Genomic DNA, 15461 nt, shown 5'->3' with positions numbered 1-15461 from the left:
TAAGGTCCATAAGTTTATATTCCACTTCACAAAATCTATAGGAGTCCAAAGACGAAAGGAGAAACAAAAAAATATTACTACGATGTAAACAAAGAGTTCAAAAATAAGTATTACATAGTTTTTAAAAGCATTTTTTTGGAAAAAAAAAAAGAGAATAAATTCTTCGTTTTTAAATTCCGTTGACCAAAAGATATTAAAGCTGCATAAATTATTTGCATTGTACTCACTATTATCAACCAAGAAAAAAATATGTAATGAGCATAGTATAATAATTCCATATTGATCCAAACTAATCTATATTGATAGCGATTCATCCTTCCCGAACACGGCATACAACTCATACAACTCATTCTGCGCTCTCAAAGTTTGCTTATTCTCCCATTTTTCCTTACCATGACAAGTATTTTGAGTCAACCTAAACACTCTAATATCCTTTTTCAAACCTACTCCCATTTTGAGTCAAAATCAAAAGATGGATAAATAGATGCATCTCATCAAGGCTTTTGTAGTGACTAAGGGAGTCAAGACCAAGAAGTGAATTATTTATCAGCCAAGCATTCCTCTTACGGCTAGATTCAATCTCCTAGTCTCTGCAAGAAAAAGAATTTCATGTTCTTTTGAGAAGGAAGGATTGGGTGATTGCAATTTTCTCCGGCAAATAAAACTTTTGCACATTTTCATGAACAAGATCCATATAGACACATAGATTCATGAATCCCTACATCATAATTGAAAGAGTCAATAGAAAAAAGAAAGAAATGAAATTGATCAATATATCTCTCGAAACAAATGAAAGGGAAATGAAAACTGAAACATAAACCAAAGATCAACCAAGCTATCTCGGAGACTTGCAATCACCAAATGTTCAAAAATTCCTCTATTCAATCCTTTTCCTTCTTGTTGCTGAATATCTTGCATCTTTTCTTTGTTTCCCAAGCCTATAGTTCCATCATACATTACAATCAATCAACTAAACTTATTTAAAAGAATAATCAAACTAAATTCACTAATCCCAATCAATTTGATGAAATCAGTTTGATTTAATTCAACTTAATCGGTTACCCTTGCTTATACATGACAATATGAAGCACGTACCATCATAAAATTGCTTGTTTGCATCAATAGTATTTTCACGTTACAAGCCGTTACAAACTAGACTCAAAAGACCTTAAGTTTTATATATATTAATTTTACCCTAGTTTTTATCAAATTGAACTCAAATCCCAAATCTCAAATTATTTCAGATTTAAATCACTTCAAATTCAGATCCTTTCAGCATCTTAATTTTTTAAATAAGTTCAGATCAAATTGAAGGGTCTCAAATCAGAACCAACGGCTTTTCAAGTTGAATCTCATTTTCCCACCACTTTGGAGCATTTATGGTTGTAAATTAAAAGAGAATAAATAGAAAATAACCATTTCTAAACCTGTAATCCCACAAGGTTTGGAAATTAAATCTCTAAATCCAAAGATTAAACAGAGAGAGTGGAGCATTACCTACACGCAAAACATGGGTCATTAAACCTAACGGTAATGGTAAAAGTAAAACTGTTGCCAACCTATTAGTGTGAAAAAGAAAAAAAGGAAATTGATAAAGCAATGGTTAGCACTTAGCAGTTCACCCTAAATGCATTACCCAAAACCACAACTAATTTATCACCAAAATTGGATTTTGCTACTAAGGATAATATTTTGAGAACGTACCTCAGCTTTTCATAAACATTTTTCTGAATTCATCATTCGATTTTGGCTTCTCATCTTCCTCTTTCTTGGTTCCTGGCTTGTTAGTAGTCCACCCAAGTGGTTTAACATTTCTAGGCACCGCAAACGTATTTTTCCCCTTCAGTTGAATGCTCTCAAAATGCTTACGAGAATGTGGTACCTGGGGAGCTACGCTTGAACCCTTTGAGATTTCAACAGATTCTTTAGATGCAGAACTCCCTTCAATTCCACTCTGATTGCTATCATGTTCTGCAATTTCAGTTTAGACACATAAGAGACTAACCAAGCAAAGCTATGATGTAACAAGGATAAAGCAAATGGCACAAACGCATACACATATTATATGTCATGATAAAAGCAAAGGGAGAGAAATTAAATGCAACTGTAATAAACAAAACCTGAAAATCACCTTGATAAAAATGCAGAAACTATCTGCATAATCTACACATTGCAAAGCAATGGGACTTAATAACACAGCTCCAATACATGCAAAATATTCAGACATACCTTTTCCACACCGGAATAATTGGAAGTGCAGGGTAGGAGTGTAATTAAGCTGAGTCGACCTCAAGCTGTGAGAAGCTCGAGCACTACTCAACTCAAGCTTGATTGAGTTCCACTTTTAAAGCAAGCTCAACTCAAAATAAAGATCAAACTGTTAAAAGCTCACTCACTTAGGTTCAATTACCTAGTAAAAGATAAAGCTTTGATTCCCATGCTCAATTTTAGACTCAATTATTTTTACTCAAGTTCGAGTTCGGGTTGGCATGGAAATTTTTCAATAATAATATATAAATAAAAATATACATTAAAAATAAAAAGCTTGATTAGGCTCGCAAGTTATTACAATCAAGCATTAAGATTCTCAAATTTGACTCTCTCAATAACTCAAGCTTGACTTGACAATCCAAATTCAAGAATTTTCCAAGTTGAAACCGAGTAGCTTGTAAGTACATGCATCTCATTTACGGCCCTAGTAGAGTTTAAAATGTATGCAAATTAATTCTGAGGACAAAACAACCTCTGAATTTATCAAAAGGGTAGAACTATCCCTAACTGCCGAAATTGAAAAATCCTTCAATTTAACTACTTAGAAAGGAGTGCCTAGATATGCCTAGAAAATGTTTAAACTGTGGAACTACAAGGAATTAAAAAATAAAAATGATAGAAAGGTACTTTTAGATATCCATCCCGTGATACTTATGCAAAACCAAAAATGCTAATGGAGAGATCAACCAAAGAGTTTATTCTGTTACTTCGTTGTACTCAGTGGGGCTTATATTTGGTACTTTTAGTTTATGTGAATATTGGCTTTTTTTCTTATTGTTCTCTTATATTGTATTTAATATTTCTTGTTTTCCTCAAGAATGCAGAGTTGAAGTTTGTTGTTGTAGGAATATTCTGTAAATATTTTAGGAATATTTTGTAGATATTCTTTTTATTAAAATCCCTTATTTTAAGGGATCATATCTCCTATTTAGTATCTTTCCTAACTTAGAGTTTCCTAAAGTAGTGTCATAGGTTGTATATAAAAACTCTGATTTATGTTCTATTTAATACATAATACTCTGATTTCTACATGGTATCAGCTTAGGTTACGATTTCTTTTTCAACCTAGACCATGTCCGAAACTCCTTCTCCTACTTCGGAGATTACTTCAAATCCAGAAAATTTTTCTGGTTCCGATGCTCCATCAGATTCGTCTAGTCAAGGGTCTTGTGAAGGTAATCTGGTCATAAAAGATCCAGAAGGTAACCTTTCTTCTACTGCATTTTTCTCCTCCCAGTTGAATCCTAATTGGATCCTCGATTCTGGTGCTACGGATCATATGACTGGTAACAAGGCATTGTTTCACAATTTTTTTCATACCTTTGGTAAAGCTGTTAAAACGGCTGATGGTACCTTGTGCAAAATAGAGGGACATGGCACTGTTATTCTCAATGAACAGATTGCACTTAAAAATGTTCTCTTTGTACCAAATCTGGCGTGCAATCTCATCTCTGTTAGTAAATTGTCCACAGACTTGCATTGCTCTGTAATTTTTAATGATCGTGATTGTACTTTGCAGGCACTGAACTCGAAGAAGATGATTGGTAAGGCCAGCTTGCATAATGGTCTCTACATCCTCCCTACCTCTCCTAAAATCGAGATCTCCAAGTCATTTACCGCTTTAGGAAAAGTTGATACTGTTATGTTATGGCACTTTCGTTTAGGCCATCCTAGTTTCCAATACCTTGCAAAATTGTTTCCTGCTCTATTCATTAATAAAAGGCCTAATTCTTTTTCTTGCAAAGTTTGCTCTCTTGCCAAACATACTAAATCATCTTATTTTCCTTCTACATACAAGCCTTCTTACCCTTTTGCTTTGATCCATAGTGATATTTGGGGCCCTTCTCGGGTGAAGAATGCTGATAATTGTAAGTGGTTTATCACTTTTATTGATGATCACAGTAGGATAACTTGGACTTATTTGCTGAAAGATAAATCTGAAACTGCTAGTGTTTTTGTGCAATTTTATAACATGGTTCTCACTCAATTTGGGTCTAAAATCCAGCTCTTTAAATCTGATAATGGCAGTGAATTTTTTGCTAGGTCTTTAGGTGATTTTTTTAAGGAAAAGGGCATAGTTCAGATTAGTTCTTGTGTTGGAACCCCACAGCAAAACGGCGTTGCCGAAAGAAAAAATAGGCACCTTCTTGAAGTTACTCGTTCTCTTCTATTTACCACTAATGTTCCTAAATATTTGTGGGGGGAAGCCTTATTAACTGCCACATATTTAATCAACCGGATGCCTAGTAAGGTTTTAAAATTTCAAACGCCTCAATCTATATTTTTGCAGCACTTTCCTCATTTTAAGCCTATCTCCTCCATTCTGCCACTTAAAATTTTTGGCTGCATTGTTTTTATCCAAAATATTGCTCCTAATAAGTCCAAGTTAGATCCTAAGTCTTTAAAATGTGTATTGGTTGGGTATTCTTCACTTAAGAAGGGTTATAAATGCTATCATCCTCCTTCTAAACGATTTTTCACCACTATGGATATAACATTTTATGAGCAGGATTCCTATTTCACTCAGGCTGAAATTCAGGGGGAAACATGGAGTGATTTTCAGCCACAACAGGTATCTCCTTCTAATCTTCATTCTCAACCTTCAGAATTGCCATCTTGTTCGCCATTACCTGCAGATCTGTCACCTGTGAATGCTCCCATTGATTCTCCTGTAGTACCTATGACTAATTCACCTACACCCACTTTAAACACTCTTCCTGAAAATACACCTACTCCAATTGACAGTCTTCAAAAAACACCATCACCCAAACAGCTTCGTGTCTACACAAGAAAAAGAAGACATATCCCTGAGACTGTTTTGCAATCTGATTCTTGCCGAGAATTGGATTTGGGTCCAGCTGCCGAAATGGAAGAAGAAATCAGTAAGTCCACTACTCTAGATGACTTTCCTATTGCTATTAGAAAAGGGGTTAGACAGTGCACCAAGCATCCTATTGAAAAATTTACTGGTTATAATTCATTGATGCCGTCTTTTCAAGCATTTACAGCAACTTTGGATAAAGAACAGGTTCCCACAAGCATAGCTGAAGCTCTAAAGGATCCAAAATGGAGAAGGGCTGTTGAAGAGGAAATTTGTGCACTAGAGAAAAATGCTACTTGGACCATTACAGACCTTCCTCAAGGAAAAAAGGCTGTCGGCTGTAAATGGATCTTTGCTGTAAAGTATAACTCCAATGGCAGTATCCAACGATACAAAGCTAGACTAGTGGCCAGAGGTTTCACGCAAACATATGGGATAGACTTCACAGAAACTTTTGCACCTGTGGCAAAGCTTAACACTATTCGAGTACTCCTAAGTTTGGCTGTAAATTGCGATTGGAAATTACACCAACTTGATGTAAAAAACGCATTTCTTAATGGCAAGCTTGAGGAAGAAGTCTATATGCAATTGCCACCTGGCTTAAAGTCTATTGAAGGTAGCAACAAGGTTTGCAAGCTCAACAAGTCTCTATACGGGTTAAAACAATCACCCAGAGCTTGGTTCGAGAGGTTCACTAAAGTCATTCTTCAAAATGGCTACAAGCAGTCCCTTGCCGATCATACGCTTTTCATCAAGGTAACTTCTACAAATAAGAAAGCTATCCTAATTGTGTATGTGGATGACATCATTCTTACTGGAGATGATGAGGAAGAGATTAGCAATTTGAAGAAGTTGTTAAACAGGGAATTCGAAACCAAGAACTTGGGAAAGCTAAGGTATTTCCTAGGAATGGAGGTGGCAAGATCAAAAGAAGGACTTGTGATCAACCAGAGAAAGTATGTACTTGATTTACTCAAAGAAACTGGTTTTCTTGGCTGTAAGCCGGCTGATACACCAATGGAGGCAAACTTGAGATTCAATAAAGAAGATGAGTCCTTAGTAGACAGAGAGAAATTTCAAAGGTTAGTTGGGAAACTAATCTACTTATCCTTGACAAGGCCAGATATAGCTTTTCCCGTAAATGTGATAAGTCAACACATGACTAATCCTACTGAAGAGCATATGGCAGCAGCAAATAGAATTCTCAAGTACTTGAAGAAAACTCCAGGACACGGCTTAATGTTTAAGAAGACACAAGACAGAACTGTTAAGATTTTTACAGACTCTAGTTGGGCTGGAGATCTCACTGAAAGAAGATCCACTAGTGGGTACTGCACTTTTGTTTGGGGTAACCTTACAACTTGGAGAAGTAAGAAACAATCTGTTGTTTCAAGAAGTAGTGCTGAAGCTGAATTTAGAGCACTAGCTTTGGGGATATGCGAAGGAATTTGGCTACTTAAATTACTAAAAGAACTTGGCACAAATCAGGAGGATCACTTTGAAGTTTTGTGTGATAATCAATCTGCCATTCAGATTGCCAAGAACCCAGTTCAACATGACCGAACAAAGCATGTTGAAATTGATAGGCATTTTATTGCTGATCAAGTCAACAAAAAGACAGCCACTCTTTCTTACATTCCTTCAGAAGGACAGATTGCAGACATTCTTACCAAGGCTTTGCCAAAACCTATGTTCAATAAATTCCTATTCAAGCTGGGATTATACAATGTATATTCTCCAGCTTGAGGGGGAGTGTAGGAATATTCTGTAAATATTTTAGGAATATTTTGTAGATATTCTTTTTATTAAAATCCCTTATTTTAAGGGATCATATCTCCTATTTAGTATCTTTCCTAACTTAGAGTTTCCTAAAGTAGTGTCATAGGTTGTATATAAAAACTCTGATTTATGTTCTATTTAATACATAATACTCTGATTTCTACAGTTGTCAAGCCTAACCTCCTCATTATGCCACAAGACATATGAATATTCCATTTTCTATACAAAGAAAGAAAAAAAAAAACTATAATAAGATGCAGAGCCAATAGAAATAACAATGCTAAGGTTCTTTTCTTTCATCTTCTCTAAAATTTATTGCCTTATAACTAGGAAGGTCAAGATGTGGAAAACCATAGAGCTTGAAGATTAATGCTAGATATAATTTGTCCAATTGTTCTAGAAACCCCCTAGAACTCCATCCACCTAACACTTAGCAGAAAATTGACCAACAAGAAATTTAGGATATTCAAGATTGAGTACCATCTATTATGGAGTTTGAGCTCCAACCAATCTCAAGCAAACATCATTAAAAGAAACTCGGACTGAGGCTATGCTTGGTAGAGTGGAAAGAAAATTGGAAGGATGAAAAATTGAAAGGGTAGAAAATTAGAAGGATGGAAAACATAATTTTTCTTTCCATAGGTGTGCTTGGTGGGAAAGAAGGAAAAATGGAAAGAAAAGTAACTTTCTTTCCATCCATTGCTTGGTAGAGATGAAAAATGAAAAGAAAGAAAATAAAGCATTTGAAAAATGCATAATTTTGAACTAATATACACCTCTCTCTCATATTCTCTCCTCTCATCTTTCCAATTTAGAAGGATTGCTTTTTATGCATTAGGATGGAAAATGATCATCTCTCCTATTTTCTTTCCTCTCACTTTTCTTACCGACCTAGCACACTCAAAATTTATTCTTTCCCCTTTTCCACTCCCTCCTCCCATCCCTCTGCTATTCCACCCAACCAAGCACACCCTTAAGGAACATAACTCAAGCTTCATAAGACTTACAAACTGGTGAAACACTAGTAAGGCAAAAATACTAAATAAGCCTAAACCTATCTGAAATTTCTTAGAAAACCCCTTATTCTATTATTTTTGTCGAGTCCTTATGTTGACAGAAAGATTTCACACGAACTTTAATAACTGTTAGGCTTATAGCCAACTAGAATCTTATGCACTCGTGAAAGATGAAACAACTTTTCAAGAGTGTATTTAGTATTTCACCTAACTATACCTTTTTGAATCAGAGCCATCCAAGGAGAAGAGTATAGAGATTTACAATCATCTTCAAAGTTACATAAAGAAATGTGATGATCTTATGTTCATGGGGGAAATGGTAAAACAGAATTCCACAAGCGCCTAATCAAATAGCACATAAACTAAATATCTAGTTATATTTCACATATTTATTATATTTACAATCATGTACTTATGGTTTCATCAGGCCTGATCCTGAACTCATTAATGCAAGTCTGCAACCAAGTTCACAGCAAGGCCTGTTCCAACCTAGCAGCAAACTTGTCTATCACTTACAAAAAGGAAAAGGAAAAGGAAAAGAAAAATAAAATCCTATATTTCAAACATGTGAAAAAGTTGCTACAATTATCCTTTATAATTAAATCCACTTCCAGCTCTGCTCCTGCTTCCTCTCAGCATATCATTCATTCTAGACATTTTCTTTTCCATTTGTTAGAATGGAAAAAAAAGTCTTCAGGAATTAACTATTTCATTTCAAATTTAATATACATGCACATGATAAATTGCAGATAAATGAAGTTTGTGATGCCTTCTAGTAAATTAGGCATCTGCTGCAATAGCTTGAGAAGGTATATGAATCATTGCATAATCAAGAGTAAGTGTTCATGGAGATAGGCATTCACCAGATGTAGTGAGAGCACCAGATTCTCTCTTGCCTCGCTTTGGATTTGAGCGTGTAATGCTCAACTTCTTGCCAAGCAACATTTGCTTATTCTTTGCTAGAGCTGCAGCAAGGTGTTCTTCATCCTTAAAATCCACATATGCCAATCCCTTCAAATTCCAATTAAAGATATGAAATCAGCCCGCTGATGAAAAAAATCTTAAAATTCATGCAGTATGTCGATTTTGACCCAAATTCGGAAAATGGGGCCCTAGACCTTAGGTATTGTTGTATAAATTTTCTACTGATTAAAAATCTTAACAGCAAGTGCTAAATTCTTAGTTTCTGAAATTTTTCGAACTAATCTATAATATAACATTGTTTGGTACACATACTATTCTGGATTGAATGCTCAGTAAAATTTTGTACTTAAAAAGAGAGATGATCTTATAGATTTTTTTTTATATTAATAAAAGTTTGAAAAGAGAGAAACTATACCTAAGAATGAAAAATTATAAGGTTATAAAAACCCTTTAAATAAGATTGACTGAAAAAATAAAGTTTTAACTACTTCACAATAGTTTTTAAGAATTTTCCATCTAGTGGCTTCAAATGACTTAAAACATGTTGAGAAGTTAAATAATTGACAAATTTTATATTCAATAGATTATCAAAATAAAATCTCAGATATGTACCAAAAATATTCAAGGAGAATCTAGTATATTCATCATCTTTCCGTAGTAAACCATTAGACTTAATAGTGTTGAATATGTGAGATAATCTTGCGGGGGAATATCAGTTGTGAATGGCAGAAGTAAACACAAAAATAAGAGAAGACATCCTTTAGCAAAGAATGATATCCACATAGCTTGGGATTGCTTAAACGTGATATTCCTCAAAGAAATTATATCTACTTAAGTACTAAAACCTAACTAAGTTTGTATCACAAGTGAGGCCAACTAAACTGCAAAATTGGAAGGAAGAAAAATCTAATACAAAACATGAATTAGCAAAGATATATTAGTCTTTCACTTTCTCTGAAAATATGGATTAAATCCAGTTCTTTTCAAACTTATATTTTCACCTATTTTTTCTCTACTTCAAAATGGTGATTAAGTTATATTCATACTTCTTCTCTATTTTATATTTTCTCTTTTTAACTAGTGTATTTACATTTTCAAGTAAATATATCTTTCTTTTTTTCTTTTTAATATAATTGATTATTATTTCACCAACAAAGTGGCTTGCCAAAGACAATCTATCAAAAGAGACAACAAAAACTGCTCGCAAAAGCAAGGTTTTCAGAACCAGACCAGTGGTCGAACCAGTCCAGACCACCGTTTCGACTAGTTTGTCCAGATCAATTGAATAAATTATTTAGAAAATCATAAAAAAATTAAAATATATATATTAAAAAAATAGTGAAAACAAGTTCAACCGGTTTTTTTAGCCTGGTTCAACTGCCTGTTCAACCAATTTGTACCAGTTTGAAAGCCAACCAGGCCAACCCCTTATTTCAGACCAGTACCCTGACCAGTTCTGGAAACAGTGCGTAAAAGACATTCGACTGTAAAATACATAATCTGCTACTTAATAAAGATTGTGATATGGAAAGTGCAGCCTGAGCACCAAACTGACATCTAGTAAGCAGCTAATGAAGACAGCTTCATGTTTCATTTCTAACATGGCAGTGACGGACACAAAAATAATTAAGAGGGCACATGCATGTCGGCATACACAAATTCAGAGAGAGACAGAGAGAGAGACCCTCGATTTTCCAGTGAACTTGTCATGCAGAATTCGAATCGCAGTGACTCCACCAACATCACTAAAGAATTGCTTTAGATCTTCATCTATTGCCTGCCAGCCAAATAGATAAGCTTGTCTTTTAGTTTGTACAAAAGTACAGAATATGAAGAAAAGTAAGTGTGACTATTTCTTTGAAAGTAGGAAAACAATGAAGGACAGCATGAAGGGTGTCAACTAACCCTAATGTTAAGATTTGATGCAAATGCAGTGCACTGATCTGTATATAATCTGGTTTTACTAGAGTAAGTGTCTTTCACTAGCTGCTCGTTTACTTGTTCCTCAACCTTGCCCTTTTTCTCTTCCCCGCCATTTGCTTCAGCTAACTTCAGCCCTCGTGTGTTCTCTTTCTCATGCAATTTCTTCTGATTTTGAGTACTTTTCTGCCGCTTAGCTGGAGACTGTTCATCAATTGTGATTGAACCCGATTTCCTCTTTTCACTAGCAGTTTTCTTAAGGGGCCGCTCCCTTTTATCTGTCACTTCAGTTAAAGATTTAGATTCTTGCTCTAACCTAAACAATTGCAGCTCCTCAAGACGAGGCATAACCTAAAAATTGAATGAAAAACAGAAAGTAATTCCAACTTTGGTAAAGGCTTATGACAACAACTGACAAATAAAACAAATATCAAAGAAACAACAACGGCTTATGACATCCCATGAAAAGAGGAAAAGGTAAGTACAGAAAACACTAACAAATTTAATAACTTTTTGCTAAACAAAGCCAAAAGGCATATTAAAAAGCACAGTTTATCTTTGTTTAACAGGGATAAAATGTGTTTCAAACTTCCCCCTGAAACTCAAGAAACTAAATCGAATACCGTTGTCCAAGACTAAATAGAAACATATATTTTACATTTATAATGCAAACAAAATTTGTAGCATAATATTAAACATAGAATAACAAAAGTAGACCAGACCTATCATTTTTTCACGGGACACCTAGTGGCAAATCTCCCACCTAACCAGTGAGTAGAGAATGCAATAAAATGTTATCTTCCTTGATTCATCAGGAGAACAGATTTAGGAAGTTGACAGCTTAGAAATGAAAATAGAAAAAATAACTACCTAAACCAGTTGTAGGCCAGTTGATGGTGAAATCAGGTGAGGTTAGGATTTCAATTTTTACTCCACATAAGTATTCTGTTTTTTTAGAAAAAAATAAAACAAAACTACTTCACATGTTATAAAATACTTCTTTGAAATGTTAAATAAGTATTACTGGCTGAATAAAATTCTTGACAATTTCCAGAATGGATTTTTCTTCTTTGTCATCTATATTTATTTATTTTGATTTAAAAACATCTACATGGAAGCGGAATTCCATAATTTTACGAGGAAATGTGTTAATGATGTGTAGTAAAACTTTTATATGAACAGAAAATAACAGGAAAAATATAAAAAGCCATACCTTTTGCACAGCATGGTCAAGATCATCCAATGTTCCAAACTCCCTCTCAAAGCGCAACCAAGCATGGCAGATATCCTGAATGATTCTGTTTTTTAGGAAGGAATGTATCATCTAATTTACAATACATCTAAAGAGCAATTGAACAAAATTCAGGAGTAAACCCAAAAGAGTAACAAACATTAACATTATCAAACCATGCAAATTATATTTTCAATAAACATGGAAAATGTACCTCCGAACCTGTTCCACTAAATCTTTTGCTGTAGCATCTCTTGTATATGGCCCTGGCTTCATTTATATGGCCTAAAGCAATTTCCATTGCTATATAACCTTGCCATGCTTCCAACATTGAACCACTGCACAGGCAGATGCATTCTTGAATCCTGTGAAACATCACATAACTAAACAACTAAAGAAAAATTTAAGCAAGTTTTCGATAGTCAAACCAGGTTTTAAGCAAGCTCCCCCAAACACCACGAGCAGCAGTTAAATTGTTATTCAATTTAAGCTCTAAGCAGGCCCAATAAGCATGCAAACGCAATAAACCATCAGTGTTCTTCAAGTGTGGTGATAAGTAATCTGTTGCTTGCTGAAATAAAGCCCACGAAGTCAAAGTCAAGCATACAAAAGGGACTTACTGCTAGCCATCATAGCATGAAGGTAAGAATTCTAAAATGTTTTTACATGCAACGAAGACCATCAACAAGGCAAAATATTTATGTGCTTGATAACCTTAAGTCACACTTAACCATGAGTCCTTTTAAACATGGAGAAGAAGTACACATGCAAACCTGAAAAGATTCCCTAATCAATGAATAGTTCAAAACATCATCTCCTCTGGCTGATGAAAGTCTACGCCTTAGGCCATCCACTCGAGTGAGGAACAAATCAAGGTACTGCAACAAACAAAAAAGATTAACGATTCAAAGCAAGAGTACTAATATATTAATTCAAAACATAATTAGAGAAATAAAAATCCACACCTCCTCAAGGGTCGAAAATGTGCATTGCACGGACTTCTCAAAGGCCTGAAACAATTTTAAAAAGAAATTCAATAAAATAGGCTTAAATAGAATAATGAAACAATCAAAGTATTTTACATATTCCTTAATATAAACATGTAAAGAAGATTTCCCCCTCAAAATAGTTCCAGAAATTACAATAACTTATAAAACTTCTAATCGTTATAAAAGCCAAACAGCCAAAGTCAACATAGCCACCATGAGAAAGCAAGGGCATTCAGTTCATTTGGATGTGGAAGTAAGATCATATTACATGATCAAGAGAACATAGAGAAAATAACACATGCAGAAGTTAGCATGAGGGAATCGTGAATTTGAAGTATTGTTTTGCCAGTCCGGGATAAATTCTCTCACCATTTTCACTTTCTTCTTTTGAGATAGTAGTAAAACCTAAGGGCAATATTTGACCAGAAGAAAAATAAAAAAGCTCATTTTTCCCTGTTAAACTACTTTCTAGAAAAACCTCCTAATGCTCCAAGCAAAAAACCTGGGTATCATATGCAGAAGCTATATGTATTAAACAGAATATCAAAGCTACTATTCATCAACCAGTAAACAAGTTTCTCCTCCAATGATGAGCAAAGATTAAACTTCAAACAAAAATCTGAATGTAGTCCAAACAGAATAAGGAGGACATTGTCTCTAAAAATAACCACAACATACAGCAGATATCTCTTTCTCAGAAGCAAGACCATGCTCCAAACATAGCAAATACCGAACCCAAAGTTCTCCAACCCAGGGGCATTTTCTTGTCGCCCTGGAATAAACATCCTTCACAACTTTGCCTGCCTAAAAACAAAGGAAAAGGGAAAATAACTGCTACTAACGCAAATTCAAGTATAAGAAGTAAAGGAAAGAACTTTGACAGTTAATTGAATAATAGCAAGTAAAACCAGGAACCTCTAAGGTTTTATCAAGATAGCGAGTATAATCAAGCCAGAGATCACTTGATACAGGAAAATCAGTTATGGCACGTTCATACAGACTTTGGACTCGTGCCGGATCCCCAAAGGATTTTTCAAAATCTAAGTAGCTCTGCAACATTTGATTTCTTTAATCAATTTAACCAGGCAGAGCAATATGAAGAAACCAAATTAAATGAAGTGCTTTAAAACATACATGAAGAAACCAAACTGAGTTTAAAGTTACTATGGAATGAAAGAATTTTCACCCTATAGAGATTTTAAACGATACCATAAAATGTTGATATCTTTCAGACTCAGATATACCCTGTCTTGTAATATGTTCTTCAAGATGAGCACGGGCATTGTACATCTCCTCCGCCTTCCGGTAAGATGAAGCAACATGGGAGGAAATCCCAACCACATTGTCGGATTCTGAATCAAGAGAATTTCCTTGTTCCACCTCCCATGCCTTGTAGGATAGGAGAGTAGACTTCATGTTAGCAAAGGGAATAGACAATTGACGATGGAATATACTTCGAATGCGCTGGACCTGTTTCTCCTTTGCCTGAACGAATGGTGGATGGATAATATGCAGTCAAGCTCAAAAACATAGTCTTCAGCGGAAGAGAAATTTATAAGCGTAAAGAAAATAAGTATCATATTGGGACCTGAATGTCTGATTGGTCAATGGTTAGTAAAATAGATTGCTCAAACTGAGTGTATGCATCCCATATTTGAGAACCTTGAGCAACATGTAAAGCAGCAGCAGTAACAGCACGCTCAAAAAGATTTCTAGCCTTTGAAACCCCGTCAACTGAACTATCACATACTTTTGGATCATGTTGTAGCACATAATTTAGGTACTCACGCCAAAGGGGGATAGACAGATACTCAGAGATGCCTCTCTCGTAAAGCTTCTCGACTGACTCGGAATCGGAATCATTCAGAAGAGAAGCTTCATCTTTGGCCCATTCCACCCACATTGCTGGAGTCAATGGAAACAATACATTCATATTTTCCCTAGCTTCTCGTAGCTTCTCTATTTCACCCCTTCTCCTCAAAAGCTTTATGTACTGTGAAATCAAATGAAAGCAGTGCAATAGTAGTAATATTAGGGATAGGGAATCTTGTAGTTTTCCTTTGACTAGCGAGGAAGAAAAGTATGATTAATATACCAAGACATGGGCGTCGTAGTTGGAAGGATTGGTAGAGAGGTCAGACTCTAAAGCTCGAAGCTGCTGTGTCTGCTCCGCTTCGTCTTCTGAATCGCTTGAGTCCGAGTCGCTACTGAGTTTCCGACTGCTCTCAGGGTTTTGAGCAGTGTCATCGTCCGCCATTTCAGTGTCATCTTTTATGGAAACTGAGGATTTCTCAAAATCCATTCTAGTTTCTTTTGCTTCGCTTTTTTTTCCTTCTTCTTTCGCTAAAAATAACTTCATTTCCTTCGTTCCAAGAGAATGTAGGATTTTGGATTTAATTTACATCTTTTCGATTTGGTCCCTGTTTTAAAATAAATTAATTTTATTGCTTTTTAAACAGCAGCCCAAACGAAATCTGTTTTTTTTTTTTTTAATTTGAAACTTCAATCTA

General features: G+C 35.0%; 1 protein-coding gene across 5 annotated transcripts; it reads right to left on the bottom strand.

Annotated features, from left to right (window-relative positions):
• Positions 1–206: 206 nt before the first annotated feature.
• On the bottom strand, positions 207–15452 carry LOC107914196 (squamous cell carcinoma antigen recognized by T-cells 3). Of its 5 annotated transcripts, XR_001688730.2 has the most exons (16): positions 15047–15452; positions 14540–14944; positions 14161–14436; positions 13867–14001; positions 13630–13755; positions 12928–12972; positions 12736–12840; positions 12391–12533; positions 12177–12300; positions 11945–12019; positions 10717–11082; positions 10496–10588; positions 8751–8898; positions 1705–1971; positions 1498–1559; positions 646–938 (listed from the first exon to the last, which is right to left on the bottom strand). XR_001688730.2 is itself a non-coding variant. In XM_016843010.2 (15 exons), the coding sequence occupies exons 1-14, from the start codon at positions 15308–15310 to the stop codon at positions 1706–1708; spliced, it is 2571 nt and encodes an 856-aa protein (XP_016698499.2). In that variant the 5' UTR covers positions 15311–15452; the 3' UTR covers positions 207–590; position 1705. The 5 variants fall into 5 exon arrangements, 4 of the variants coding, with proteins under 4 accessions (XP_016698499.2, XP_016698498.2, XP_016698500.2 ...); XM_016843010.2 differs by lacking the exons at positions 646–938; positions 1498–1559 and adding an exon at positions 207–590; XM_016843009.2 differs by lacking the exon at positions 1498–1559.
• Between the last annotated feature and the right edge of the window lie 9 nt (positions 15453–15461).

The sequence above is a fragment of the Gossypium hirsutum genome, chromosome D10 (genome assembly GCF_007990345.1).
Source record: "Gossypium hirsutum isolate 1008001.06 chromosome D10, Gossypium_hirsutum_v2.1, whole genome shotgun sequence".
NCBI lineage: Eukaryota > Viridiplantae > Streptophyta > Magnoliopsida > Malvales > Malvaceae > Gossypium > Gossypium hirsutum.
Note: the sequence above shows the minus strand (reverse complement) of the source record. Positions and strands in the feature narration are given on the sequence as shown.